General features: G+C 51.9%; 3 protein-coding genes across 8 annotated transcripts in view; 1 reads left to right on the top strand and 2 right to left on the bottom strand.

Moving 5' to 3' along the window:
* Positions 1–2,003, bottom strand: part of ZCWPW1 (zinc finger CW-type and PWWP domain containing 1) — a 34,290-nt gene extending 32,287 nt beyond the window's left edge. For 2 of the 4 annotated variants that reach the window (XM_089895712.1, XM_022587880.3), the window contains exon 1: positions 862–2,003. The gene's annotated coding sequence lies outside the window, so the exon portion shown is untranslated. Of the gene's footprint in view, positions 1–665 lie in introns of all 4 variants that reach the window. The other 2 variants (XM_089895711.1, XM_089895713.1) reach the window with 2 other exon arrangements.
* MEPCE (methylphosphate capping enzyme) lies at positions 1,677–7,175 on the top strand. 2 transcript variants are annotated; one of them, XM_089895709.1, is made up of 4 exons: positions 1,677–4,505; positions 5,939–6,157; positions 6,333–6,459; positions 6,734–7,175. In XM_089895709.1, exons 1-4 carry the CDS (start codon positions 2,832–2,834, stop codon positions 6,808–6,810), a joined length of 2,097 nt encoding a protein of 698 aa, XP_089751835.1. In that variant the 5' UTR covers positions 1,677–2,831; the 3' UTR covers positions 6,811–7,175. The 2 variants fall into 2 exon arrangements, with proteins under 2 accessions (XP_089751835.1, XP_022443610.1); XM_022587902.3 differs by having other exon boundaries at positions 1,684–4,505; positions 6,578–7,175.
* A 476-nt stretch (positions 7,176–7,651) lies between these two features.
* On the bottom strand, positions 7,652–22,659 carry PPP1R35 (protein phosphatase 1 regulatory subunit 35). Of its 2 annotated transcripts, none has more exons than XM_022587903.3 (4): positions 8,561–8,901; positions 8,228–8,480; positions 8,014–8,150; positions 7,652–7,902 (listed from the first exon to the last, which is right to left on the bottom strand). In XM_022587903.3, exons 1-4 carry the CDS (start codon positions 8,801–8,803, stop codon positions 7,729–7,731), a joined length of 807 nt encoding a protein of 268 aa, XP_022443611.2. In that variant the 5' UTR covers positions 8,804–8,901; the 3' UTR covers positions 7,652–7,728. The 2 variants fall into 2 exon arrangements, with proteins under 2 accessions (XP_022443611.2, XP_022443613.1); XM_022587905.3 differs by lacking the exon at positions 7,652–7,902 and adding exons at positions 20,744–20,837; positions 22,467–22,659 and having other exon boundaries at positions 8,033–8,480; positions 8,561–11,361.
* Positions 22,660–25,435: the final 2,776 nt, after the last annotated feature.

Genomic DNA, 25,435 nt, shown 5'->3' on the forward strand with positions numbered 1-25,435 from the left:
AGCAAGCATGATTTAAAACTTTTAACAAGACAGAAGGAAAAAATGATCCCCCCTACGCTTACTGCCCATAACAGACTACCTAACAAGACATTTACTGTCATTAACTACCTGAACTAAACCTTTTACATAATCTTATAAATAAATTAATGGTGACTAAAGCTTCTCGGTTCAGAGAGTGCAAGGAAGCACAGAGATACGGGCACTTATCACCAAAGCAGACTCCTTCTTTAGGACCCTGATCCTGGTTCAGACCCTTGCTATCTTAAACTCCCGAAAAGCTTGCATACTTGCCCCAAACTATTGCCGACCTCAAACTAGCCTTTTTGTGTTGTTTTCGCTTAAAGGGGTCATGCCCATGGACTCCCAGACTCCGGCAGCATTTTGACTCACATAGCACCAAGGTGACGTTTTAGAACAATAAAAGGCCTGATTCCACCTTATAAACCAGAGGGAAGAACTCTGACGGACCCACATTTTCCCCTCTCTCTTCCCTCACCAATTCTGTCTTAAGCACAACATTTAAGACCGGAGGTACCACAGAGCCAAAAGTCCTTGACTCCCCTCAAAGGGTAAAAGAGTGTCTTTCTAGCGTCTCTTCCCTATCAACAACTCTCCCGCCATGAGAGAATTTCCCCTCAGCTCCCACCCGCAACCCGCGGAGGCACCAGGATCCGCATTCTCGCTCAGGTCCGTCGTCGCCCGCCGTGATATTGAGTTACTTTGTTTGTTGGGAGTAAGTTTGCGGTTAGAGATTCTGAGGACAGGGGTTAAGAGCTGGACGGCACCCTGAAGAGAAAACTTCTCAGGCGACAGGTGCCAGGACTGGCCACGCCTAGCACCTTCAGCTGCAAGCGGAGCTACCTTCTGGAGAGATGAGAACCTAAGGGCGAGGAGCAGAGTGGGCTAATGCAGAGATTCTCCAAGCCCCTCGAACCTCGAGCCAGTTTTCCCGCCACCAGGGAAAGGCGCGAGGCCGCGCACAAGCTCCACCTCCACCCCCACCGGCGGCCTGCTCGCAGAGGTAAGGCGCATGCGCAACTGGAATCGGCTTCTGCGTCTGCGCAGCTGAGTTATTGCCGCCATCTTCCAACAGAACGCCCTGTAAAACTACAAATCCCATAATCCTCGGTGGCCTCACTTTTTTTAGGTGGCAGCAATAGCGCCTGATCGTTCAAGATGTACATCTTCCTTTTACTAACTTTACTCTGTGCCCCAGACTGCCTTTTCCTTCCTCTGGGAATCGTGCCCTGATTCCCATTCTTCCTCTTAGTCTCCTTCATGCCCTTATTTTGATACTTTATTTTGAGACTATCCTTAACCCCATTCTCGCCTCTTCCTCCCTCTTCTCAGCCACAGGACCCGCACCCCAAGCGCTGTTGGCAAGGAGAACGAGCCACAAAGCACCCTCTGGAAAGGCCGTCGAGTAGCTTCTTCCCCATTGACTGAGGCAGGGGGTCCCCAAAGCAGGCCAAAGCCTCTTCTCCGCCCACATTCGTTTTTATATAAGGCGGCGCGAAGCCGCAACGTGTGCTCGGGAAGGCCTGCGTACGAGGGGGCGGTGGTGGTGGGTGTACTGCTATTGGTGGCTGTGGTGGGCGTCGGGGTCGCTCTCCGCGGGCTGGGGGGCTCGTGCGCAGACGTCGGGTGGTGGGCGGAGGCGTTGGTGTCCGGGCGGTGGGTGGGGAGGCGGAGAGGAGGGCGTGGTGTCCCCAGGTGATTGCGATTGGGGGAAGGCGGAGGAGCGAGAGAACTACTCGGCCATTTCGGGGGAAGAGGAAGTTGGACAACATTGCCTGTTTTAGTTTTTTTTTTTTTTCCAGTTCAGCAGAGAATATTTTCCAGGGGGTGAGTTAAAATGAACTGTCGTATTATACTGAGAACAGTTAGTAGGAAGACGGGCAGTACGCTCCGCCCCTTCCCCTCCCCTACTTCTAGGTTCACCCCTCCACTCCCTCGGAAGCCCTTCTAAATAGGTGGACACAGGGGGCAACCAGGTCATGAATAATTCATGAGGGCCGCCCCGTTCCTTAGACACGCCCCTCCGAGTCGTGCTGACGCATGATGCGTGTACCAAACCTGAGGCAGCAACGTAACAGTCCCCGCCCCTAGGGCGGAGGGCGGGGCGTCATCTCCAGCACGTGCTGCATCTACCCGCGCAAGCCCAAAAGGGTGTGCGCAGGCGCTGCCCACTAGGGGGAGGAAGGAGGCGGGGTAGGGAGGTTGCTGGCTTTAGAGCCGGGCGGAGACCGCTGAGACTCATTCCTCAGGAACAAGGGTCGGGTGTCAAGGAGACCTTTTCACACCAGCTCCCCGTCCCCCGCCTACGGTGGGTGGGATCGCGCGGCAGAGACAAAGGATATCAGTAGGGACGGACATAGCTGCGAAGGGAAGTAGGGTGTCAGTTTGGGGTGGTGGGCTTTTGGGGGGGCTGAGGGGGCTATATTTAAACTCCCGGAGCCGTTAAGTTGGTTCGTACTCCGATGCGCGCGCAACCAGGGTGGTGGCGGAGTGCGCATGCGTGATTCCAGGGAGAGAGGAACGCGCCCCAGCAGTGCGCGCTCGCGGCGAAGCGGTAGTGGTAGTGGAGAAAGGGGTCGGCGCACGCGCGGTTGATTCCTCGAGTTGTTCGGGTCTCGCGGGCATCTTGTTTTGGTCTCGCGGGCGAGTAGGGCGCGCTTCGGGGGAGGCGCTTGGGCGCGAGACTAGGGGAGAAGAGCAGAACTGCGCGCGCACTCGCGAAAGGGGGGGGGGAAGCGAGCGGGGTTTAGGAAGGGGGGTTAAGCCCCCTGTCCCCCCGGTTGCCCTCGACTGGGACGGAATAAGGGGAGGAAATGATCGAGATGGCGGCGGAGAAGGAGCCGTTTCTGGTGCCGGCCCCGCCGCCGCCGCTTAAAGATGAATCGGGCGGAGGGGGCGGCCCCACTGTGCAACCGCACCGAGAGGCAGCCTCCGGGGAGCTCCGCGGCGGAACACAGCGTGGGCCGGGCCCGCGCGCACACTCGGCGGGATCCCCGGCTTCTGGGGCCGGCAAGGAGAGCCCCGGGGCTGCATCCACCCCTCGGGGCGGTCAGTCGCAGCAACAACGAGGGGGCGGCCCCCAGGCGCAGTCGCACGGGGAGGCTCGCTTGTCGGATCCCCCCGGGAGAGCCGCTCCCCCGGACGTGGGGGAGGAGCGACGGGGAGGGGGCGGAACAGAACTGGGCCCCCCTGCTCCTCCTCGACCCCGTAATGGCTATCAGCCCCACCGGCCCCCTGGGGGAGGTGGGGGCAAGAGGAGAAATAGCTGTAATGTAGGGGGAGGTGGTGGAGGCTTCAAACATCCGGCCTTCAAGAGGCGCAGGCGGGTCAATTCGGACTGTGACTCTGTCTTACCCTCCAACTTCCTCCTGGGGGGCAATATCTTTGATCCATTGAACCTGAATAGTCTCCTGGATGAGGAAGTGAGCCGCGCACTCAATGCGGAGACCCCTAAGTCATCCCCACTTCCGGCCAAGGGGCGAGATCCAGTGGAGATCCTCATCCCCAAAGATATTACAGACCCTCTCAGTCTCAATACTTGCACTGATGAGGCCCAAGTAGTCCTTGCTTCGCCACTCAAGACTGGTCGGAAGCGGCATAGACACCGGGGACAGCACCACCAGCAGCAGCAGCAGCAGCAGGCAGCTGGAGGGAATGATAGCCACTCCGTGCTGCCCACAGCCCCCCTCACTTCCTCACTCCATGGGGAGGGCACCCCGCAGCAGCAGCAGCATAGAGGCCAGAACCGGGACGCCCCCGAACCCTATGAACTCAACACAGCCATCAACTGCAGGGATGAGGTCGTGTCTCCCCTTCCATCTGCCCTACAGGGTCCCTCAGGCTCCCTTTCAGCCCCTCCAGCTGCCTCAGTTACCTCTGCATCCTCGTCTTCCTCCTCACGACATCGCAAACGTCGCAGGACTTCCAGCAAGTCAGAGGCAGGGGCTAGGGGTGGAGGCCAGGGTCCCAAGGAAAAGGGCCGAGGGAGTGGGGGAGGCCGCCACCACCTCCACCCACTACCTGCTGCGGGCTTCAAAAAGCAACAGTGCAAGTTCCAGTATGGGAATTTTTGCAAGTACTATGGGTACCGCAATCCTTCCTGTGAGGACGGGCGCCTTCGGGTGTTGAAGCCTGAGTGGTTTCGGGGTCGGGACGTCCTAGATCTGGGCTGCAATGTGGGCCATTTGACCCTGAGCATTGCCTGTAAGTGGGGCCCGTCCCGCATGGTGGGCCTGGATATTGATGCCCAGCTCATCCATTCGGCCCGCCAAAACATCCGACACTACCTGTCCGAAGAGCTGCGTCTGCCACCCCAGACTTCTGACGGGGCCCCAGGAGCAGAGAGTGAGGAAGGGACCACAACCGTCCGAAAGAGAAGCTACTTCCCGGCCTCACTGACAGCCAGCCGGGGTCCCATTGCTGCACCCCAAGTGCCCTTGGATGGAGCAGACACATCCGTCTTCCCCAACAATGTTGTCTTCGTCACGGTAAGAGGGTTCACAGGCTCTTGGGATAGGGACCAGGAGTGAAGATGAGGTTAAATGGGAACATGGCAGGGAAAGGTTATGACCCAGAGGGTGTCTGTGCATGCACCCCTCCCTAGGAAAACCAAATCCTCCAGAGAAGGGTCTGAATCTGCGATTGATTCCACTGGGTGTGTCTCCCCCCCTATAACCTGGGTCGGGGGGGGCGGTGGCTCTACTTGGAGTCCTTTCTCATGACTGCAAGCCCCAGAATTGGGGCAGACTTCTCTTGCCCTGCTCTTGGCCAGTACTGTAATCCAGACCTGTCCACCTTCCCTGTTAGAGGATGTGGTCCAGATGAAAACTTGTCCTCCAACTTACTGAAGGTGCATGAAGGGATGGGTTTCAGACATGCAATGTCTTGGGATGGGGGGGAGGATTAGGGTAGTGGCTGACTAATTACAGTTTCTGTCCTTTGATAGGGACCTTGTTTGCATTAGATGCAGAATTGATTTGTCAGTGGCCAGGAACCTAAGCGGCTTGGCCTAAGGTCATCTCCACACTGACCCAAGATGGTGGGATGGGGAAGTGTCAGAAAGAGTACCTTGGGGAAGCAGGAGAGAGTACCATGTCTTCAGTGTCTGTCCCCTGACTGCAGATGGATTCTCGTAAAATGCTCCAGTTAGGCCAGCTACAGGAATAGTTGGCAGTGTGTTGGGTTACAACCTAGAAGAATGGACCTTGCAGAGGGTGGTAATGAGCTTATCATCTAGAAAAGGTTTCCTGCGGGATGGGGTTCTTCATTTCTCTGGGAGAAAAAGAATAGGCCTGAAACTTTGCCAGTCCCAACTACAGGGAAGGAACCCACAGGTCTCCCTTTCAAACCTGGGTTGGGGCCCTTTGCATAACGTTGAATCTCTCAGCTTAATGACTGTGGGGTGGGAATAAGTAGTGGACAGGGTCTTGGGAGAACCCCACCATTCCTTCTCTGCAATTTCCCAGCTTTGGTGATCGCGTGGATAATTTGCTCAATTTAAAGTTACCAGGCTTCCCTGGTGGCGCAGTGGTTGAGAGTCCGCCTGCCGATGCAGGGGACACGGGTTCGTGCCCCGGTCCGGGAAGATCCCACATGCCGCGGAGCGGCTGGGCCCGTGAGCCATGGCCGCTGAGCCTGCGCGTCCGGAGCCTGTGCTCCGCAACAGGAGAGGCCACAACAGTGAGAGGCCCGTGTACCGCAAAAAAATAAAGTTACCCAAGCTCCCTTTTTATGTTTGAATGGCTTACCACCAATAGAAAGCAAGAAAATGAGACTCAAACAGGGTACCATTTGGGAGTTATTTTGAGAAGTGTCAAAGCAGATTGTGGCCAAGGACTAAAGTGAGGCTGCAGAGTGGGTTGTGAGGGGGCAGTGGTTCTTTTATGCCTCTGTTGACCTCACCCCTAATTCTTGCTCTCAGGGTAACTATGTGCTGGATCGAGATGAGCTGGTGGAGGCCCAAAAACCTGAGTATGATGTGGTGCTCTGCCTCAGCCTCACCAAGTGGGTGCATCTCAACTGGGGAGACGAGGGGCTGAAGCGCATGTTTCGTCGAATCTACCGGCACCTACATCCTGGGGGCATCCTGGTCCTGGAGCCCCAGCCTTGGTCATCCTACGGCAGGAGAAAGACTCTCACGGTGAGTTGGGGTTTCTGGAAGTTGGGCCTATCCTTCCTTTAGTTGAGGCAAGGAAGGCCTCAAAGAAGCAGAAAGAGGACTTTCTGAACAAGGTGAAAAGGCCCCCTGGGTGGGCATCATCCTCCACCAGCAGAGAAGGCAACGAGCTAAAGTGATCCCTTGCCGTCCTCCCTAGGAAGCAATCTACAAGAACTACTATCGAATTCAGTTGAAGCCAGAGCAGTTCAGTTCCTACCTGACATCCCCAGAGGTGGGCTTCTCCAGCTATGAGCTTGTGGCCACACCCCACAACACCTCCAGAGGTAAGGCTGGCTTATTTTGTTGGGGGAGGAAGGGAGGCCAGTCCTGGTGCAGGGTGCAGACCCTGTGGAGTCTTAAGGTCCTGCCAAAACCCCTCCTGATTGCACACTCTTCCCTCAGGCTTCCAGCGTCCTGTGTACCTGTTCCACAAGGCCCATTCCCCCAGCCACTAAGTGGCCCCCTGAACAGAAAGTGTGAAGCTGCCCGCTGCTCCAGAGGACCTGGGGGGGGAGAGGAAAGTATCCCAAGGTCTTTTCTTTCTGCCTCCAAAAATAGTTTCCTCTCCTGGATCTGCAGAGAAAGCTTTTCCTGTGTTGCTGCCCCAGCCTCTTCCCTACACCTCTGGCACCTAAGCAGCAAGCCCAGCTGTGCTGGAGTCACCATCATCTTCCTCTCCCCTAGCCCACTGGGCTGGATGGCATGGACTGTTTGCTGCCCTCTGTTCTCCGAGGGCATGGGAGGTGGGGGGTATCAAGTTCTCTAGCCTCTTCCTCCTGTTCTCCCAAGGAGAGGTTCCCATTTCTCCTCGGCCCTTGTCCCTAGCTGCGTTTCAGTGGACCACGGATAGATGGACTGAGGGTTAAAAGGGGGACGTTGCTGGGGAGGCATGCAGGTACTGTGAAAATCCTTCCCTCTGCTGTCCCTCACTGGGAGAGGGGGTTGGGTTTGGAATGTGAGAACAGCACAATAAACTTGATGTTTAGGGCAGTGGCCCACACACCTGTCTGGCACATTCTAGTTGGGGGCGGGGGTGGGGGGTGGGGGGGACACGGTGCCTCCTGGTAGAACCTGTGCTTCCTCTCTGCCCAAACTATAGTCTTAAGGAAGAGGGCAGGTTTTTCAATGGTTGGGAAGACTGCTGAATGCTAACGAGACCCACACACAAGTGTACAGAACCCTAGGCCAGGAAAAAGGGGTATGTGAACTTTGACGTGAAACCTGAAGAATCTATCCTCCCCCAAAGAAACACTGACAAAACTTTTTTACGTAAGCTTTGGACACAAAGCTAACTTTGGAAGAGTTAGCCGTGGAGTCCAAGTGGAACTAGAAAAAGGCACTTTTAGGACCAGACCACCTGCCTGCTCTATTTCTCATCACTACCAAGTTCCTTTAAAGGAGGGCCAAAACCTTGACTTTCTGGCAGCTTCCAACCTGAGGCTTGACCCCATCTCAAGGCTCCCAAGAAGAGTCCCATTTGTTAGCAAAACCACTTTATTCTCATAGTTTAAAAACAAAAAGATATGAACTAGCAATCCAGGGAGCCTCCAAGTCTACGCTTCCCATCGCCTCAGTGTCCGATGCATAAGGAAGGTATCCTCTGAAGGGCGGGGCCGGAGTTGAAGCCGGAGAGGGGGCAGACCTTCCAGGGTCAGGTGTGGAGATTCATAAAATAATGTTTCTGGATCACACAAAATGGTCATGTCTGGCCCTGGCCCAGGTGGCTCCTGTTGGAGTTGGAGCACAAAGCAAGGTTACCCTCGGGGAGGGGACAGAACCCCTGGCAGTTGGGGAGGAGGGGGGACGGGGTAGGGGAGACTCAAGCCCAGGTCCCTCACCTTTGGAGGCGGGGCTCGGGCCTGCGGCGGCAGGAGCGCCAGTTTCTCCCTCAGCGCGGCGTTCAGGACCTGTTCCTCGGGCACCTGCAGGCTCACCAGGTCTCGGAAGAGCCGCTTGGAGCGCGGCACGTTCAGCCCTGAGACCGCAGGAGCGGAAGTGAGCGGCGCCTCGCACCCCCGCTCCCGCGCCCGGCCGGCCGCCTGCCCCCCTCACCCTCGGCCACGCTCTCTTCCAGGCTGCAGCGGGTCTGGAACGACTTTCTCAGCTGTTCTTCCACGGCCTTCGCGGCATCGAACTGGCCCCCGGCTGCGGCCCGCGCGGCCTGCAGCTCGAAGCTCAGGGCCAGGCTGCTCTGCTGCGCGGGCGTCCCCAGGTCCTGCGGCGCCGCGAGCTTCTCGCTCGGGGCGGCGGCGGCCGGCGGCGGCTCGGACCGTACCGGGGAGGGCGGCGCCAGGCGGAAGCGGACCTGGAAGCAGACAGCGGGGCGGTGAAGAGGTAGGCGCGGGGTCGTCGGCGGGCTGGCGGCCAGGCCTTCCCCCAGCTCACCTGCCGCCCCTTGCGGGCCCCGCCCCGCCGGTCCGCCCGCCCCTTCCGCCGTCCCGGGCTGCAGTTGGACCGCCCGCGCCCGGGGCTCTCGGACAGAGGGCTCAGGCTTAGGCTCAGGTCCAGGCCGGGCTCCGGCACGGGGGCTCCGGGCACGGGGGCTCGGGGTTCTGGGGGTGGCCCTGGGTCAGCCACGGCCTCTCCCCCTTCCACCGACTCCAGCTCTGACTCCTCACAGACCATCATCTTGGGGTGTCTGCAGGGGTGCGGGGTCGCTGGGGCCCAAGGGTCAGGGAACACGGACTCGCCACCTCCTCTCCCCCGCCCCTCTAAGACAGCGCTACCGAAAACCGTTAGCGCCCGCCCCGCCCTATTGGTGCGCCTAAGCGTCATTTCCGTTGCCCCGCTCCCCGCCTCCCGGAAGGCTTCCGCCCACAAAGCCTTGCCCCGCCCCCAGGCCGGGGTTTTAGAGCTGAAGCCCTTGGAAGCTCTACGGGTCCTCATTAGGACCATTTTCATGTAGAAACTTGCGCTACAGCGTCGTTGCCCTATCCAATCGTCACCACCTGGCCTCCGCTGGAATCCAGAGTGTGTCAGTCCTCCCTATTAACGGTCCAGCGTCCCCATACTGGACCTCCCTACTCCGTGCCTCCACAGCATCTCCAGGTGTTCCGTCGCCCCCAAACTCGGACCGGAGCTCCCCAGTTTGAGTGAGGGCGTGGCTCGTTGACTCCAGCCCCGGGCTCCCTCCTAGGTGACCGTGGTTGCCTGGGCGACAGCAGCCTCATTCAGTTTGCGGCCTTTTGTGACTTTTTCCCCTTCGAAGATCCACTAAAATATTCATCTATATAAAAAATAAATATCTGCATATAAGTACAGTTTTAAAAAAAAAAAGGCTCCGTGGATTTATCCCGGACTGCAGGGCAGGAAACGGGAGCTCTCGCCTCATTCCCTAATGTTCCTTGGGGTAGGCCCTCTCAGTTCTGTGAGCCTCTGTTTCTCTTCTTCTGTAAAATGTACTAAATTGGGTTCAAGACTTTTGAGGCTCTCCCAAAATGCGTTAACAGTCAACAGGCATGTTTTTGTGTCACTTTTCAGTTTGTTTTCACATACTTTATCTTCCAAGAAATGCTGTGGAAGATCAGATAGAATGGATGGCATTACCCATATTTTACAAAAAAAGTTTTCGAGAATCTCAATGGTGAAACTAGAGGCTTTCCTGCTAAAGTCAGGAATAAGTATGCCCATTTCCTCTACTGCAGATCTTCCTCCACTTATGATGGGGTTATGTTGAGAGAAATATATCGTTAAGTCGAAAATGCATTTAATACACCTAACCTACTGACCATCATAGCTTAGCCTAGCCTACCTTAAATGTGCTCAGAACACTTAATTTAGCATATAGTTGGACAGAATCATGTAACACAAAGCCTATTTTATAATAAAGTGTTGAATATCTCATGTAATGTATTGAATACTGTGCTGAAAGTGGGTACAGAATGGTTTTAAGTGTATCACGTTGCTTACCCTCATGACCACGAGGTTGACTGGAAGCTGCAACTCACTGCCTCTGCCCAGCATCACAAGACAGTATGGTACCATACATTGCAAGCCCGGGAAAAAGATCAAAATTCAAAATTTGAAGTACGGTTTCTACTGAATGCGTATTGCTTTCACACCATCATAAAGTTGAAAAATCGTAAATCAAACCATCACAGGTCAGGGACCATCTGTATACTTTGTTTTGTATATTTGACTTTGGAAACTGATATGTTTTACATGATTATATGATACAAATTAATTTTTAAAAATCAGTCCCTAAAAGTTGAAAGCAAGATGAAACAAATGAACCTAAATGTATATTTACTACACAGATGGGAACTAACTAACTACACAGATGGGAACTCTTCTGAATGACTTGAAAAACACAGTAATTTAGCTATACATCCAAAAAATCTACCCTAAAGACAAAATTAACTGCTGTTTAAAAAAATTTTAAACTGCCATAAAATCTTAAATTATATTCAGTAGTCATATTGTTGGGAATAAGTGAAAATGGGTAGGATAGAACATAATTATGTTGATGTTATCAGAACTGGAATTTTGGCATAGGAGAAAAGACATACAAATATAAAATCAATGATGTTATGCAAATTCCCTATACTCTTGAATTTAGGAAGTATCTTATGAACCCATGGAATATTTTAGTTTAAATTTAAAAGCATATACTAATTCTGTCTACTGAAAAGCCCTTAGAAGCAATGATGGACCCAGTAAGCACCCTTGGCCTCCAGAATGTGGTAGCTAATTTCATATCCTTGGGCATTTCAAAACCTACACGCCAATGTTCATAGCAGCTTTATTCATAATAGACAAAAACTGAAAACAACTCAGTGTCCTCCAACAGGTAAAGACTTAAACTATGGTTCACTTAATGCCATAGAGTACTTACTAATCTGCAATCAAAAGGTGCATTCTATTGATAACATGCAACGACTTGGGTAAATTGCCAGGTTATTATGCTGAGCAAAAAAAGTCAACTCAAAAAAATTAGATGCTATATGGTTCCATTTATATGACATTTTGGAAATGACAAAACTTTAGGAATGGAAGACAGATTTCGTGGTTGCCAAGTGTTAGGGATGAAGTGGAAGAGATGCAGGTGGTGGGAAGGAGGTGGGTGTGGTCATAAAAGGTGTAACCCCAGAGTTTTTCTTTGGTGTTGGAACTGTTCATTTCCTTTACTGTGGTGGATACGGGAACCTACACAGGTGATAAAACTACACAGAACTTCAACGAAAGATCTGAAACAGAAATTAAGGAAACAAGCCCATTTACCATCACATCAAAAAGAATAACATACCTAGGAATACACCTACCTGAGGAGGCAAAAGACCTGTACTCTGAAAACTATAAGATGCTGATGAAAGAAATCAAAGATGACACAAACAGATGGAAAGATATACCATGTTCTTGGATTGGAAGAATCAATATTGTCAAAATGACTATACTACCCAAGGCAACCACAGATTCAATGCAATCCCTATCAAATTACCAATGGCATTTTTCACAGAACTGGAACAACAAAAAAATTTAATTTGTATAGAAACAAAAAAGGCCCTGAATAGCCAAAGCAATCCTGAGAAAGAAAAATGGAGCTGGAGGAATCAGGCTCCCTGACTTCAAAATATACTATAAACTATACTACAGTAATCAAAACAGTATGGTACTGGCACAAGAACAGAAATATAGATCAATGGAACAGGATAGAATTAATCTACAACAAAGGAGGCAAGAATATACAATGGAGAAAAGACAGTTTCTTCAATAAGGGGTGCTGGGAAAACTGTGCAGCTACATGTAAAAGAATGAAATTAGAACATTCCCTAACACCATACAAAAAAATAAACTCAAAATGGATTAAAGACCTAAATGTAAGACCAGATACTATAAAACGCTTAGAGGAAAACATAGGCAGAACACTCTTTGACATAAATCACAGCAATATCTTTTTGGATCCACCTCCTAGGGTAATGAAAATAAAAACAAAAATAAACAAATGGGACCTAATTAAACTTAAAAGCTTTTGCACAGCAAAGGAAACCATAAACAAAATGAAAAGACAATGCACAGAATGGGAGAAAATATTTGCAAACGATGCTACCGACAAGGGATTAATCTCCAAAATATACAAACAGCTTGTGCAGCTCAATATCAAAAAAAAAACCCGATCAAAAAAAGGGCAGAAGATCTAAATAGACATTTCTCCAAAGAAGATATACAGTGCTCCAAAAGCACATGAAAAGATGCTCAACATCGCTAATTATTAGAGAAATTCAAACCAAAACTACAATGAGGTATCACCTCACACTACTCAGAATGGCCATCATCAAAAAGTTTACAAACAATAAACGCTGGAGAGGGTGTGGAGAAAAGAGAACCCTCCTACACTCTTGATGGGAATGAAAATTGGTACAACCACTATGGAGAACAGTATGGAGGTTCCTTAAAAAAATAAAAATAGAGGGGCTTCCCTGGTGGCGCAGTGGTTGAGAGTCCGCCTGCCGATGCAGGGGACGCGGGTTCGTGCCCCGGTCCGGGAAGATCCCACATGCCACGGAGCGGCTGGGCCCGTGAGCCATGGCCGCTGAGCCTGCGCGTCCGGAGCCTTGCTCTGCAACGGGAGAGGCCACAACAGTGAGAGGCCCGCGTATAGAAAAAATAAAATAAAATAAAATAAAAAAATAGAACTACCATATAATCCAGCAATCCCACCCCTGGGCATATATCTGGAGAAAACCATAGTTTGAAAATATACATGCACCCCAATGTTCATAGCAGCACTATTTACAATAGCCAAGACATGGAAGCAACCTAAATATCCATCGACAGAGGAATGGATAAAGAAGAGGTGGTACATATATACAATGGGATACTACTCAGCCATTAAAAAAAGAATGAAATAATGCCACTTGTAGCAACATGGATGGACCTAGAGATTATCACATTAAGTGAAGTCAGTCAGACAGAGAAAGACAAATAGCATATGATGTCACTTATAATGTGGAATCTAAAAAGATAATACAAATGAACTTATTTACAAAACAGAAACAGACTCACAGACTTCAAAAACAAACGTATGGTTATCAAAGGGGAAAGGTGAGGGGGGCATAAATTAGGAGCTTGGGATTAACATATACACACTACTATATATAAGGTAGATAACCAACAAGGACCTACTGTATAGCACAGGGAACTCTACTCAATATTCTGTAATAACCTATATGGGAAAAGAATCTGAAAAAGAATGTGTATATGTATATGTATAACTGAACCACTTTGCTGTACACCTGAAACTAAGACAACATTGTAAATCAACTATACCCCAATATAAAAATAATTAAATTTAAAAAATTTTTTAAAAACTATTTAGAACTTAATACATACACACACACACATACACATACACACGAGTACAAAACTGGGAAATGTTAATGAGATTGGTGTATTATGTGAATGGCAACATCCTGGTTGTCACAGAATAGTATAGTTTTGCAAAATGTTACTGCTTTAGTCGGTTCATGCTGCTATTAACAGAATACCACAGACTGGGTGGCTATAAACAACAGAACTTGATTTCTCACAGTTCTGGAGGCTGGGAAGTCCAAGATCAAGGTCCTGGCAGATTCCATGTCTGGTGAGGAACCACTTCTTGGTTCACAGGTGGCTATCTTCTCATTGTGCCCTCACATGGCGAGAGGGGTAAGGGAGCTCTCTGGGGTCTCTTTTGTAAGGGCACTAATCACCTCCCAAAGACCCTACCTCCAAATACCAACACTTTGGGGATTAGGTTTCATTATAGGAACTTTCAGGGGACACAAATATTCAGTCTATAGCAGTTACCATGGGGGAAAACTGTGGAAAGTGTACGAGGGATGTTTCTGTATTATTTCTTACAACTGCAAGTGAATCTACAGTGATCTCAATAAAAATTTTAATTAAAAGTAATGCTGGGGCTGGGAAGAAGGGCAGTGTGTGAGGGTGGGTGTATAGAGGAAACAAGATTAGCCAAATGTGGGTGATTGTTGAAGCTGGGTGATGGGTACATGGGGGTTTATCATAATATTTTTCTTTACTTTTGTATATATTAGAACATTTCTACGATTTAGAAAAAAAAAATTGGGTTTTTTTTTTTTAAAGGAGGCTGAGATAGCTTTGGCACCCAGGAAGTGTTGGAGCTGAAACTTGAAACTGCACCCTATCCCCCAACCCTCAGGCCTGGGCTGTGACGATGGATATAAATGCCCTACAGGAACCCTAGCCATGAATTCAGTAAACTCAATTCCTCAGTCTTAAAATCCAGCCACTTCACCTCACATCAATCAGAATGGCCATCATCAAAAAGTCTACAAATAGGGCTTCCCTGGTGGCGCAGTGGTTGAGAGTCCGCCTGCCAATGCAGGGGACATGGGTTCGTGCCCCGGTCCGGGAAGATCCCACATGCTGCGGAGCGGCTGGGCCCGTGAGCCATGGCCGCTGAGCCTGCGCATCCGGAGCCTGTGCTCCGCAACGAGAGAGGCCACAACAGTGAGAGGTCCGCGTACCGCAAAAAAAAAAAAAAAAGTCTACAAACAGTAAATGCTGGAGAGGGTGTGGATAAAAAGGAACCCTCCTACACTGTTGGTGGGAATGTAAATTGATACAGCCACTATGGAGAACAGTATGGAGGTTCCTTAGAAAAATAAAAATAGAGCTACCATATAATCCAGCAATCCCACTCCTGGGCATGTACCTGGAGAAAACCATAATTCGAAAAGATTCATGCACCCCAATGTTCATAGCAGTAATATTTACAACAGCCAAGACATGGAAACAACCTAAGTGTCCATCAACAGATGAATGGATAAAGAAGATGTGGTATATATATATATATATATATATATACACACACACACAATGGAATATTACTCAGCCATATAAAAGAATGAAATAATGCCATCTGCAGCAACATGGATGGACCTAGAGATTATCATACTAAGTGAAGTAAGTCAGACAGAGAAAGACAAATATCATATGATATCCCTTATATGTGAAATCTATAAAAATGATACAAATAAACTTATTCACAAAACAGAAATAGACTCACAGACACAGGAAACAAACTATGGTTACCAAAGGTGAAAGGGAGGTGGATAAATTAAGAGTTTGGGATTAAAATATACACACTACTATGTATAAAATAGGTAACCAATAAGGACCTACTGTATAGCCTATATAGCACAGGGAACTATACTCAGTATCTTATAATAACTTATAATTGAAGAGAATGTAAAGAGAATGAATGTACGTATAAGTGAATCACTTTTCTGTATACCTGAAACTAACACAACATTGTAAATCAACTGTATTTCGTTAAAAATAATTAATTAAATAATTGATTTTTAAGCAAAAAGAATAACTATAGAACATTTTTTAGAAATCTGGCCACTACCTCTTCTTAGGCCTGGATACAGAGATTAAAACAAGCCATTCCCGGGAATTCCCTGACGGTCCAGTGGTTAGGACTTGGCGCTTTCATTGCCGGGGTCCTGGGTTTGATCCCTAGCTGGGGAACTAAAATCCCGCGAGCTATGCAGCACGGGCCAAAAAAACCCCAAGCCATTCTGTTTGCTAGCTTATGTTATGGGCCTCCAAGTAGTGTAAATCTCACCGAACAACTTCAAAGAAACAATATGAATATGAGGATGGGTAAGTGGAGGTGAGGGAATGAGGGGTCTCAGTCCAACCTCCACTCTGCCTAGGATTTTTTTGGCTGGAATTACTTGTGCTCTTTTTTTTTTTAAATTATCATGTACATATTTATGTTAATACAATTTGATGTCGCTCTTCCTCTCTAAAAAAAAAAAGTCCCCCCTTTAAGACGGAACTGATAAGCAAGGAAGATTCCTTCTCTATCCTGAACTTCAGAGTCCCCTCGTGGCGGCATGTTCTAGAGCTGGACCCTCTTCTGCAAAGATGGATTCCAGTTACACACCACAGAAAAACCAAGCCCTGACTAGGCGCAGTAGAAAGTGTGAAGGGGGAACCCAGGAGGAGGGAGTGAGGAGAGAGATTGTAAATGTGGTCCAGGAACTGACACACACACCCCACCTACTCAAAGCAAAGGGGAGGAGAAACAGAGAAGCTTCCCCGAACCCCGTTAACTGAGATTGCCAAGTGAGGGGGCCCTGCCCGAGCCCTCATCAACTAGCCCCTCCCTCCACTCTCCAGGCTGGGGAGGTCCCACCTCTGCATCACTTCCCATCCTGGGGAGGGTGGGAGAGGAGAGAAGAAACAGTGCTGAAGGAAGAGGGAAAGGAGCACAAGAAGACCCCCAGGAAGAGGTCATGCTTCGGGCTCTTGGGTTTTGTCTTGATGGGTTACACTCACCAGGTAGTGGTGCTCCCTTTAGTCATCTAGGACAGGCAATCCCAGACACGGATCCTGGCTTGGGACAGACAAGGCTAGGTGCTGGAAGGGGTCATTCAGGGTCATCCCTGAGGTTCTGCTGGGCCAGACACTATAGGTGGGCTAAGGTGGGACAGCAGACAGGACAGGGCCAGAGGTCCTTCAAGGGACCATGCTGTTGAGTGGTACCAGCATGCATCCAGCACAGTGGTGTGACTGGGACCATGGCAGCAGGCAGCTAGGAAGACCCGCCCCAGCTGAGAAGGCAGGGGAAGAGCCATGGTTCCATCCAGGAAAGCGCCCTCCAATAGGGCCCAGACACATCAAAGAGATGAGGCAGCAACCCTCCACCACCACCCTCTGCAAACCCCATGTGCAGGGACCCCTCACTTCCCGTCTCCCACTCCCAAACTGGCTGCTGCCGAGGGGTCAACCCAGAGACACCTCCTCACTGTGTCCCTGTCACACAGGGGATGCTGGAGGATGGGAGTGGCTGACCTTGCACTTCAACAGCTGTAACCCACCCCTCAGCCACACACACGTCCAGGCTCCCAGCCCCAGTGTACTTTCCCATCCTACCTAATCTCAGGGGTTGGCAGGGTAAACCACCCCCCAGCAGAGGGCCTGAGCCCTCCACTCCTTTCTCCCAACCCAGAAGGAACAGACCGACACCTGGAGGCGAGGGCACAGGTCCGGCTGCCCGCCAACGCACTGACTCTGAGCACCTCGGCCTGGCCCCTCCAGAAGCAGGGAAAGGAACAGGAGGGCCAGGATGACACCCCTTATGTCTGAGTCTCCAGGGATATGGGATGAGATCAGCTTCTGGGATGGAGAGTTGAGGGTAGGGAATAAGGTCTCATTCGGAAGAAGCTGTCCACAGTCTGGGTGGGGTAGAGAATGAAGAAGGGGAAATTGGATGACACTAGGAAAACAGAGAGAAACAGATTCTCAGGGTTGGAGGTATGGAGAATTCAGTGGAGTCGGGCTTGGCAAAGGGGAGAGTATTGGATTGCGAGCCTGGGCTTGCTGGGGAGGGGATGTCCTTGATGTCAACATAGGGAACAGAAGTTGATGCCCATTGGTTAGGGTCTAAAAGAGCCTGGGGAGAGGCTGGTCAAAAACCACTGGAGCTACAAGAAAGGGGATAGAGGCCATGAGCAAGGTGGGTGAGGTTAGAGCCACAAAACATGTGGCCATAAACCAGGAAGATGGGGCCATGGGTAGGGGAAATTTAACTATGCAGAGGGACACATGGTAAACTGCTGGCCTTAACCTAGGATACAGGTCCTAACAGATCTCTGCCTGGCTGAGAGTCGGCACCTCAAAAAAATGGGATGGGGGCAGTCTGCTACTCAATGAGGGAGGGCACACAGGATATGCTGGGGGATCCCTAGGGTGAAGGGTGATTCCGCGGAAACCTCTAGGTCAAACAGGGAGATGCTGCTGTGAGGTCTTTGCACAGCCCGAGGCTGGCTGGTGGAAGAGAAGGATCAGAGTCCCTCTGACTCCACTCTCTGCCGTGGTCCCAGGACCATCTGCCAAATGTCAACCCAACAGGAAAAGACAGGGTGGGGGGCGGGGGGAAGGAGAGGAGGGGGAATGCTGGGAGGGATGGGAAACATAAAGTTTCCAGGTAGGGGTGAGAGGTGCTCTAGGCGAAGAGGAGAGACGGGAGGGGGGGGGTCAAGGGGGGCAGAGACAAGGTATTGGGGGCTGGGACATCATTAAGTGACTAAGAGGCGGGGGCCACGTTCCCCAGCAATAACCTCAGCTTGGGCAGCTGTGCAGAAACTTGAGGAGGGACCAGGGCCGGGGGTAAAAGGGAGAAGGCCTGAGAGGGAACTGAAGCTCTGAGGTCCTGCCTTGGTCCTGAGGCTGCAGGAGGTTCCAAGATGGTGGAGAGGGAACCCTGGCCCAGAGTCCACTGGTGTCCACCGCTGCTGAGGCTATGGGAAGCTTGGGTGGGGCAATAGGACTCTCCTCCCCAAAAACTACTGGGACGGGGTGGTCCCAGCCTCCGCAGACCACCACCCTCCCTTGTCAAAGTCTGACCCAGCTCCCCAAACTCTTCCCCTTTATCTCAACCTGTGTCTCTGCCTCCACACTCTCCCCACCTCCCCTAAGCTGCCCCCAAGAGGTGCCCAGGCCCAGACTGAGCCCTCTCCCAGGACCTGCAATGCAGAGGGGATTTTAGAGTCTATGAAAAAACTGACCCAGGGCCAGCAGCTGGTAGGTGCAGAGGCAGGGCCTGAGCCCAAGGCACCCTCCTCTGTGTGGTGCCCAGCCTTCCTCTCCCCACCCGCCATTTATGCTCAGGCAAGAGGGTGGCCATGTTCCCCAGAGCCCAGCACAGGCCCACCACAGAGAGAGAAGATAAATATTTGCCAAATGAGAAAAAAGTATTCTTTTCAGGTTTTAAACACTATCCCTGATTCTGACAATTTAGGATTTGACTAATATGATGACTTTTTTTTTAATTGGCCCAAAATTCTTTGACATTCCTTCCATTGAGAGGCGCAGCGCACGTTCCCTCCCCTTGAATCTGACTCACATGCGCCTTCACTGAAACAACTCTGCTCCCCACAAGCCAACCACCACACTAGCTGGGAACTGGAGCGGGAGGGAGGGCAGGTGAGACAGCCAGCCTGGGGGTAGTAGCCCTGCTGAGGGTCCCCCAAGGAGCCAGGTGGTCTCCTTTTGTTATGTAAATTAAGCAGCTCTCCAGGTAGCCATCACTTTTCCTCCTTTTCTGTGGCTGCCAGGGAGCTCAGTGCTAAAGTTGGGCCAGATTGCAGTAACTGACATTGGCCTAGGTTTCTAGCACATTTAGCTCCTTTGAGACTTTAAAAAGTAAACGTAACACCTACATCACAGGATTGCTGGGAGGATTACAAGAAGACACTTAACATCTTTCAGAACCCACTATATGCTAGGGGTTATGCTAACTGCTTGAAACAAAACCCTGTGTGGTATTATCATCCCCATTTTGCAGATGGGGAAATACATCCGCCTACAAAGAGGCCAAGTGATTTGCTCAAAGTCACACAGCAAGTAGGTACAGGAAATGGGACTACACTCTAAGGCTCTTTTCGTACATCTAAAAAGATAATGCATGTGTGAAAGCACCTAAGTCAACAATGGTTTCCTTCCTTCCATCTTTGGGCTCCCTCAGCACATCTGACCATCCCTCAGCTGGGGCATTTCTCACCCCGCATTGAGACTATCAATTTACCTTCTCTCAGTTGTGTACTGGGCTGGAGCGAATCACCTTCAAAACTGCCCCAGGGAGGACCTAGCACTCAGTAAACGTTTGCTGAGTGAATGAAAACCACACCACTTGTATTCCATTACTCATTGTAAAGCTCTTTCATTCATCCCACAAATATGCACTGAGCACCTACTCTGAAAATCTAGGGCTGCAGTTAAGTCCTCTGTGGACACAGCTCTGTTTAATCCTACCAATCCCTGTGTGTTTGCTGTGGGCGCCATCATGCACATTTTTGAGGAGTCTAAGACAGTGGCTCTCAAACTCCAGCACGCATCAGAATCTCCTGGAGATCTTGTTGAACACAGTGCTGGGCTCCACCATAGAGTTTCTAATTCAGTACATCTGGAGTGGGGCCCTAGAAATTGTGTTTCTAATAAACTCCCAGGAGATGCTGATGCTGCTGGCCCCTGGTCCACACTTTAAGAACCACAGCTGGTAATGGGTGAGGTGTTGGTCTACACCCAGGTCTGTGTGACTGCCCAGGCTCTTACCCACAATCCCTAGTGCTTCCTAACCTGAGAGCAGGGCAGGTGGCATGAAGGAGGCCTTTAGGCAAGTTCTGTTTGCACAACTTGGGGAGAAATGCAATCGCCCTTCTGGTCTTTCACGCCCCTCATCCCCACCCCCAGGTGAGCCTACCTGGAAGCTACTGAGAGTCTGGCCTAGAGCTGATCCTGGGACCTCTCCTCCTTACTTCTCAACTCCTTTCCTGGCTGTTTCCCACAACTTGTAGACTAAGCCAGGGCTCCCTAACCCCTGGGTCGCAGACCGGTAATGGAACAGGGCCGCCCAGCAGGAAGTGTGCAGCAGGCGAGCGAGCGAAGCTTCATCTGTGGCCCCCATCGCTCGCCATTGCTCAGATTACCTCCTGAACCGTCCCACCCCCCGCTGGTGGAAAAATCGTCTTCCACGAAACCGGTCTCTGGTGCCAAAAAGGTTGGGGACCGCTGGACGAAGCGATCAACACTTACGTGCGTATTTGGCGGAAGGCTGGTGTAATAAGTGACCTCTCAAAGACGTCAGGTTCAGTCGCAATTACCCTTAAAAGAGGGAGGCAGCAGGACACTTGATACAGAAGAAAAAGAGACAATGTGACAACGGCAGAGATTGGAGGGACAGCACCCACCGGAGGCTGGATGAAACAAGGAATGGATTCTCCTTTAGAACCTCTGGAGGGAGCACAGCTCTGCTCACAGCTTGATTTCAACTCAGTGAAACTGATTTCCAACTTCTGGCCCCCAGAACCCTGAAAGAATGAATTTCTGTCGTTTTAGGCCACCAAGTTGGCGGCGATGTGTTACTGCAGCCTCAGAAAACTAATATAGCTGAAGGAAAGGTCTGGGCTGCCCCTCAGGCTCAGGCCACCATGTCCCCCAGGATCTCACCCACACCTTCACCTTGGCAGCATCCCCATCCTTGGAGGGCTGGGATTGGAGGCCCTGTGGTGGGAAGGATTTGGCCATCAAGGACCATCTTTCCTTTGAGGGCTTCTCCAGGCTCCAGAGAGTTGCCAAGGGAAACCAGGGCAAAGGCAGGAGGAGAAAGGGTGGGTGGTGGGAGACAGGTGGAGTGTTGGGGGCACTGGAGAGGGGAGCCTGGTGTTGGGATTACAGAGGAATGACTGGCCCCCCTGTGAGTCCCTCTGTGTGGAAGGAAGCAGGAGCCATGACAGCACAGGGGGGGAGGGGTGGCCATGGGGCGGCCTGTTGTGTGGAGAAGTTGATGCGGGTAGGTCTACATCCAGCCATGCCCACCCAGGGGCCCCCAAGATCTTAAGCTTCTGGGGGTGGCCACCCAGCTGGTCACCAGTCATACTCAGCAAGTGTCAGGCTGCCGTGGCAACCAGGAAGGGCACTCAAGAAACTGAAGCCTTAGACACTAAGTTTTAGGAAACGTAGGCTGCTAGCAGAGACCTAGGAATCAGGAACCAGCCCCCTTTCTGCAAGGTACTCCCCACACACATGGTGTCAGTCCTTCAACCTGAGAGAACCCCCAAATGCCCAGTACATTTCCTGCTGGCATCCCAGGCCGAAGAAAGGCTGCTACTTGGGCAAAAAAGGGTTGAGGCTGGGTTGATTCTGGGCTGGAGGGACAGAGGAGGCTGCAGGCGGGGACTGGGTAGTCTAGCAGGAAGTGAAATCGGTAGAGAAAGAGGCCTTTTGACACCAATCAGCAGTGTGCTGTGACCACAGCACTGAGACCACATCTACAGTCCCAGGTCCAAAGTCTGCCCCTGGGGGACAGGGAGAGGAGTAGGAGGGACTCACATTAGACAGAGGACTGGGCCTGGGACCAGAAATCAGAGGATCCCCAGACCCCCAGCAACACCATCTTTTTCCTCATTGGGCCTCAGTCTCCTCATCTGTAAAATGGGGGGAGGGGAGCTATACTAGTTGATCTCTGAGCACCTTCTGTTTCAGACAATACATCCCTTTCCCCAACAGCACACACACACACACACACACACACACACACACACTTATTTCAGTCATTTGCCACTACCAGGGGCTAGTCCCCTCTCCTTGGCATCTCCTGCAGCCAGCCCCTTCCTCTCTCCTATCCAGGACTTCCACTTCTCCCCAGGACTCCAGCATCCCCCACTCCCCATCCAGCCTCCACCAGCCTCACTCCCAGCAGCAGCAGCAGCTCAGGATGACTGCGTAGAGAGAGCATGCCCACAACAGCCAGGCCTACCAGACAGAGCAGGAAGCAGCAGGTCTCCTGATACAGCTCAGAAGTGGCAGGTTTGGGGGGTGCTGGATGCTGAAGATCAGCTGCTCCTTGGCAGGAGAGAAAACCCTAGAAGCATGAAGTGGGTGCAATGAGAGCTAAAGGGGTGGATGAGGTCAGATCCCCCACCAGGAACAAGTTCTGTGCCAGGGAGAGGAAAAAGAAACGTGAGGAGATGGCTGCAGGGACAGCAGGGCAGCCTAGAAGGAGACTTTGTGCAAATGAGAAAAGTGTGCCCCTTCCTCAAAGCTCTTTACTGCCATCTGATGGAAAATTGCCCTAATGGTTCTATACATCTGTCGACTGTGGAGTTGTTCAGTGTACAACCTGCACAATGGCAAGCAGAGGGATGGAGGAGGGGGCCTCCGGGAGAGAGAAGGAGGGACCCCTGGGTCCAATCAGAGAGGTGGGGAAAGCAGTGGTCCGTGACAAGGGCACCGGCCTGGCAGACATTTTTTCACTCTCAGAGCACTAACTGGAAACTTGCCGAAGTTACTGAACCCCTCTAAACCACAATTTACTGATTTGGAAAATGGGGGGGGGTGATGCCTTTAGGGCCTAAGGGACGGCCTGCCCTTAGGATTAAATGAGAAGCTGATGCAAATCTCGCTGGACATGAAGTAAGTGCCCCGATGGTGGTGGACTTGGCAACAAGAGCAGGACACAGAGAGAGGGAAAGAGGGAGAGAGAGGCCGGCTGTTCCAGGCCAAAGGACATGGTTTCACTAGCTTGTTGAGGAGTTGTTTTAACTAGAGATTAGCTGTCCCGTGAAACCAGTGTCTCCAATGGCCCGTGTCACCACGGGTGACCCTGAGTGTTTAAGGATACGGGGTAGGAGCTCCTCCATAATCCTCCATCGGCTAACGCCGTCGGGGCTGCGGGGGGAGCCGGCCCCTCGATCGGGGCTCAAGGGCTCACGATGGTACTTCTCCCTGTTCGCGGACACCAACACGAGGCCACCCGCAGCTCCGCCGCCGTCCCCGCAAGGCTGCTGCGAGCTCCCAAACCCGAGGCCCAGTGAGGCTCGGCGAGACGGCCACGGAGACGACGCGGGAGTACCGGCGTCCGCGCACCGCAGCGCCCCCGGAGCTCAGGACCGCGAGGCAACCGGTCTTCCAGGTGCCCCAGCTCGGCGGCCGCCCCGGTGACCCCTCCGCCCCCACAGGTCCCACCCTGCGCTCGGTGCCCTCGGGCCAGGCCTCTCCCCACCCGCACCCACCTGTCGTGAAGGGAGGTCCGACTAGACCGAGGGCGGAGGCGGGAGAGACCCCCCCCTTCCCAGAGGCCACGCCCCTTCGGAGCGCAAGGGGTCCCGGCTCGTGGGGTGACGTCACGGGGTTGGGTAGGTGTCCACGGAGGGCACGCCCTTCCCTCATTGGGCACTACTCCTCCCCGTTCCACAGGGACTTTAGGGTAAAGTCCAAATTCCTCCTTTCTCCAGCTTGAAATCCCCTTCTTCACCCACGGGAAGCCCTCAGCTCCCCAGGCTGGAGCCTTCTATGACTCGAAGCGGCTTCCATGACCTTCCCCCAGGGCAGCCTCTGGTGCAGGGTCCCCCATCAAACTAACCGCAGGTTAAAATATAGATTCCCAGGTCCCACCTCAGTCTCTGGCTTTGAGGCCAGGAATCTGTATTTTTAACAAGCTTCCAGGTGGTTCTGATGTCTTCTAAGCTTCAGAATCTCATTGTCCACATTCTCATTCGAAGTGGCAGCACTTCTCAAACTTCAGTGGGCTTGTTAAAATGGGCTGTTGGGCCCCATCCTCAGAGTTTCTGATTCAGGAGGTGTGGGGTCTGAGAGTCTGCATTTCTACCTGTCTCCGGGGACGCTGATGTTGCTGGTCCAGGACCACACTGGGAGAACCACTTCTTTAATGATACATTTTGGAGAAGAGTTTTCACCTGTTGTCAATTCACTGGGTACCAAGCCCTGTGCAAGGCGCTTCACATTCATACAGCCATGTGAAATAAATATTTACCATTTTTCCCGGATAAGGAAAGTGAGATTCAGACAAGTTAACTCACTTGCTCAAGGTCACACAGCCAGGAAGGGCAGGATTTGAACCAGGTCTTTCTGAATCCAAAGGCTGGGCTGGCTCAGCCTCCCATGCACTGCTGAGAAGTGCAGGATGGGGCTCTGAAGCCCCCCTCCCGCATTGCCTTAGGTTCAGGGAACTGTCTTTGCTGGGTACCAGTTTTTCTGCCCAGAGAGTTCATGAAGAGAAGACAGAGAAGCCTATTCCTCACGTGGTCCTGACCCCTCGTTCCTTCGCTCCCACTCACATTGGAGTGGAAGTTGCCCTGACTTTTCTCTGATCGGCTCCAGAGTCTCCTGGTTAGATCGCGGGGACTAGGAGAAGGAAGGACACTTGGCTGTTACAGGAAGAGCAGGAGGGAGGCAGGACCATGGGGTCCTGAGAGGAAAAGGGGGGGAGGGGTGCCACACAGGTGCCCGGGCACCTGGTCACTCCTGCCTGGAGGTTTTGCCCCGACAGGCCCCAGGGGAAGCCTTTCCTTGGGGGCAGGGACACACAGGTCAAGCCACAGCTGCTGACGGGGTGGAGAGTTGCATAGCACATCTCAGGGGGCCCTCAGGTGAAGGACAGGGTGGTGAGGAAGACAACAAATCTAGGTGGGCTGTTACGGATGAGGAGTCCCACCTGTGACTTCCTACTCCTGTCTACTTCAGAGCCGGGTTTCTCCTTCGGCACCCCGTAACCCCTACTTCTGTGGAGCAGGCCTGAGACAGGGGTCAGCAGCCCTTCGGGGCTGTGCTCATTCTCCTCTGCCTCTTCCTCGCAGCCCCCAGCTTTCTGCCTCTCCTCACTGGCTCCTGGGTCTTAAAGATTCCCTTGGGGAGGGGAGCACAGCCTGGAAAGGGAGGACAGTTGGGGGGCCAGAGACACGACGCCAAACGGAAGGAGCCTGACCC

This window comes from Delphinapterus leucas, chromosome 15, assembly GCF_059928025.1.
Source record: "Delphinapterus leucas isolate spDelLeu-1000000601 "Yukka" chromosome 15, BTC_Dleu_Yukka2, whole genome shotgun sequence".
Taxonomy (NCBI): domain Eukaryota; kingdom Metazoa; phylum Chordata; class Mammalia; order Artiodactyla; family Monodontidae; genus Delphinapterus; species Delphinapterus leucas.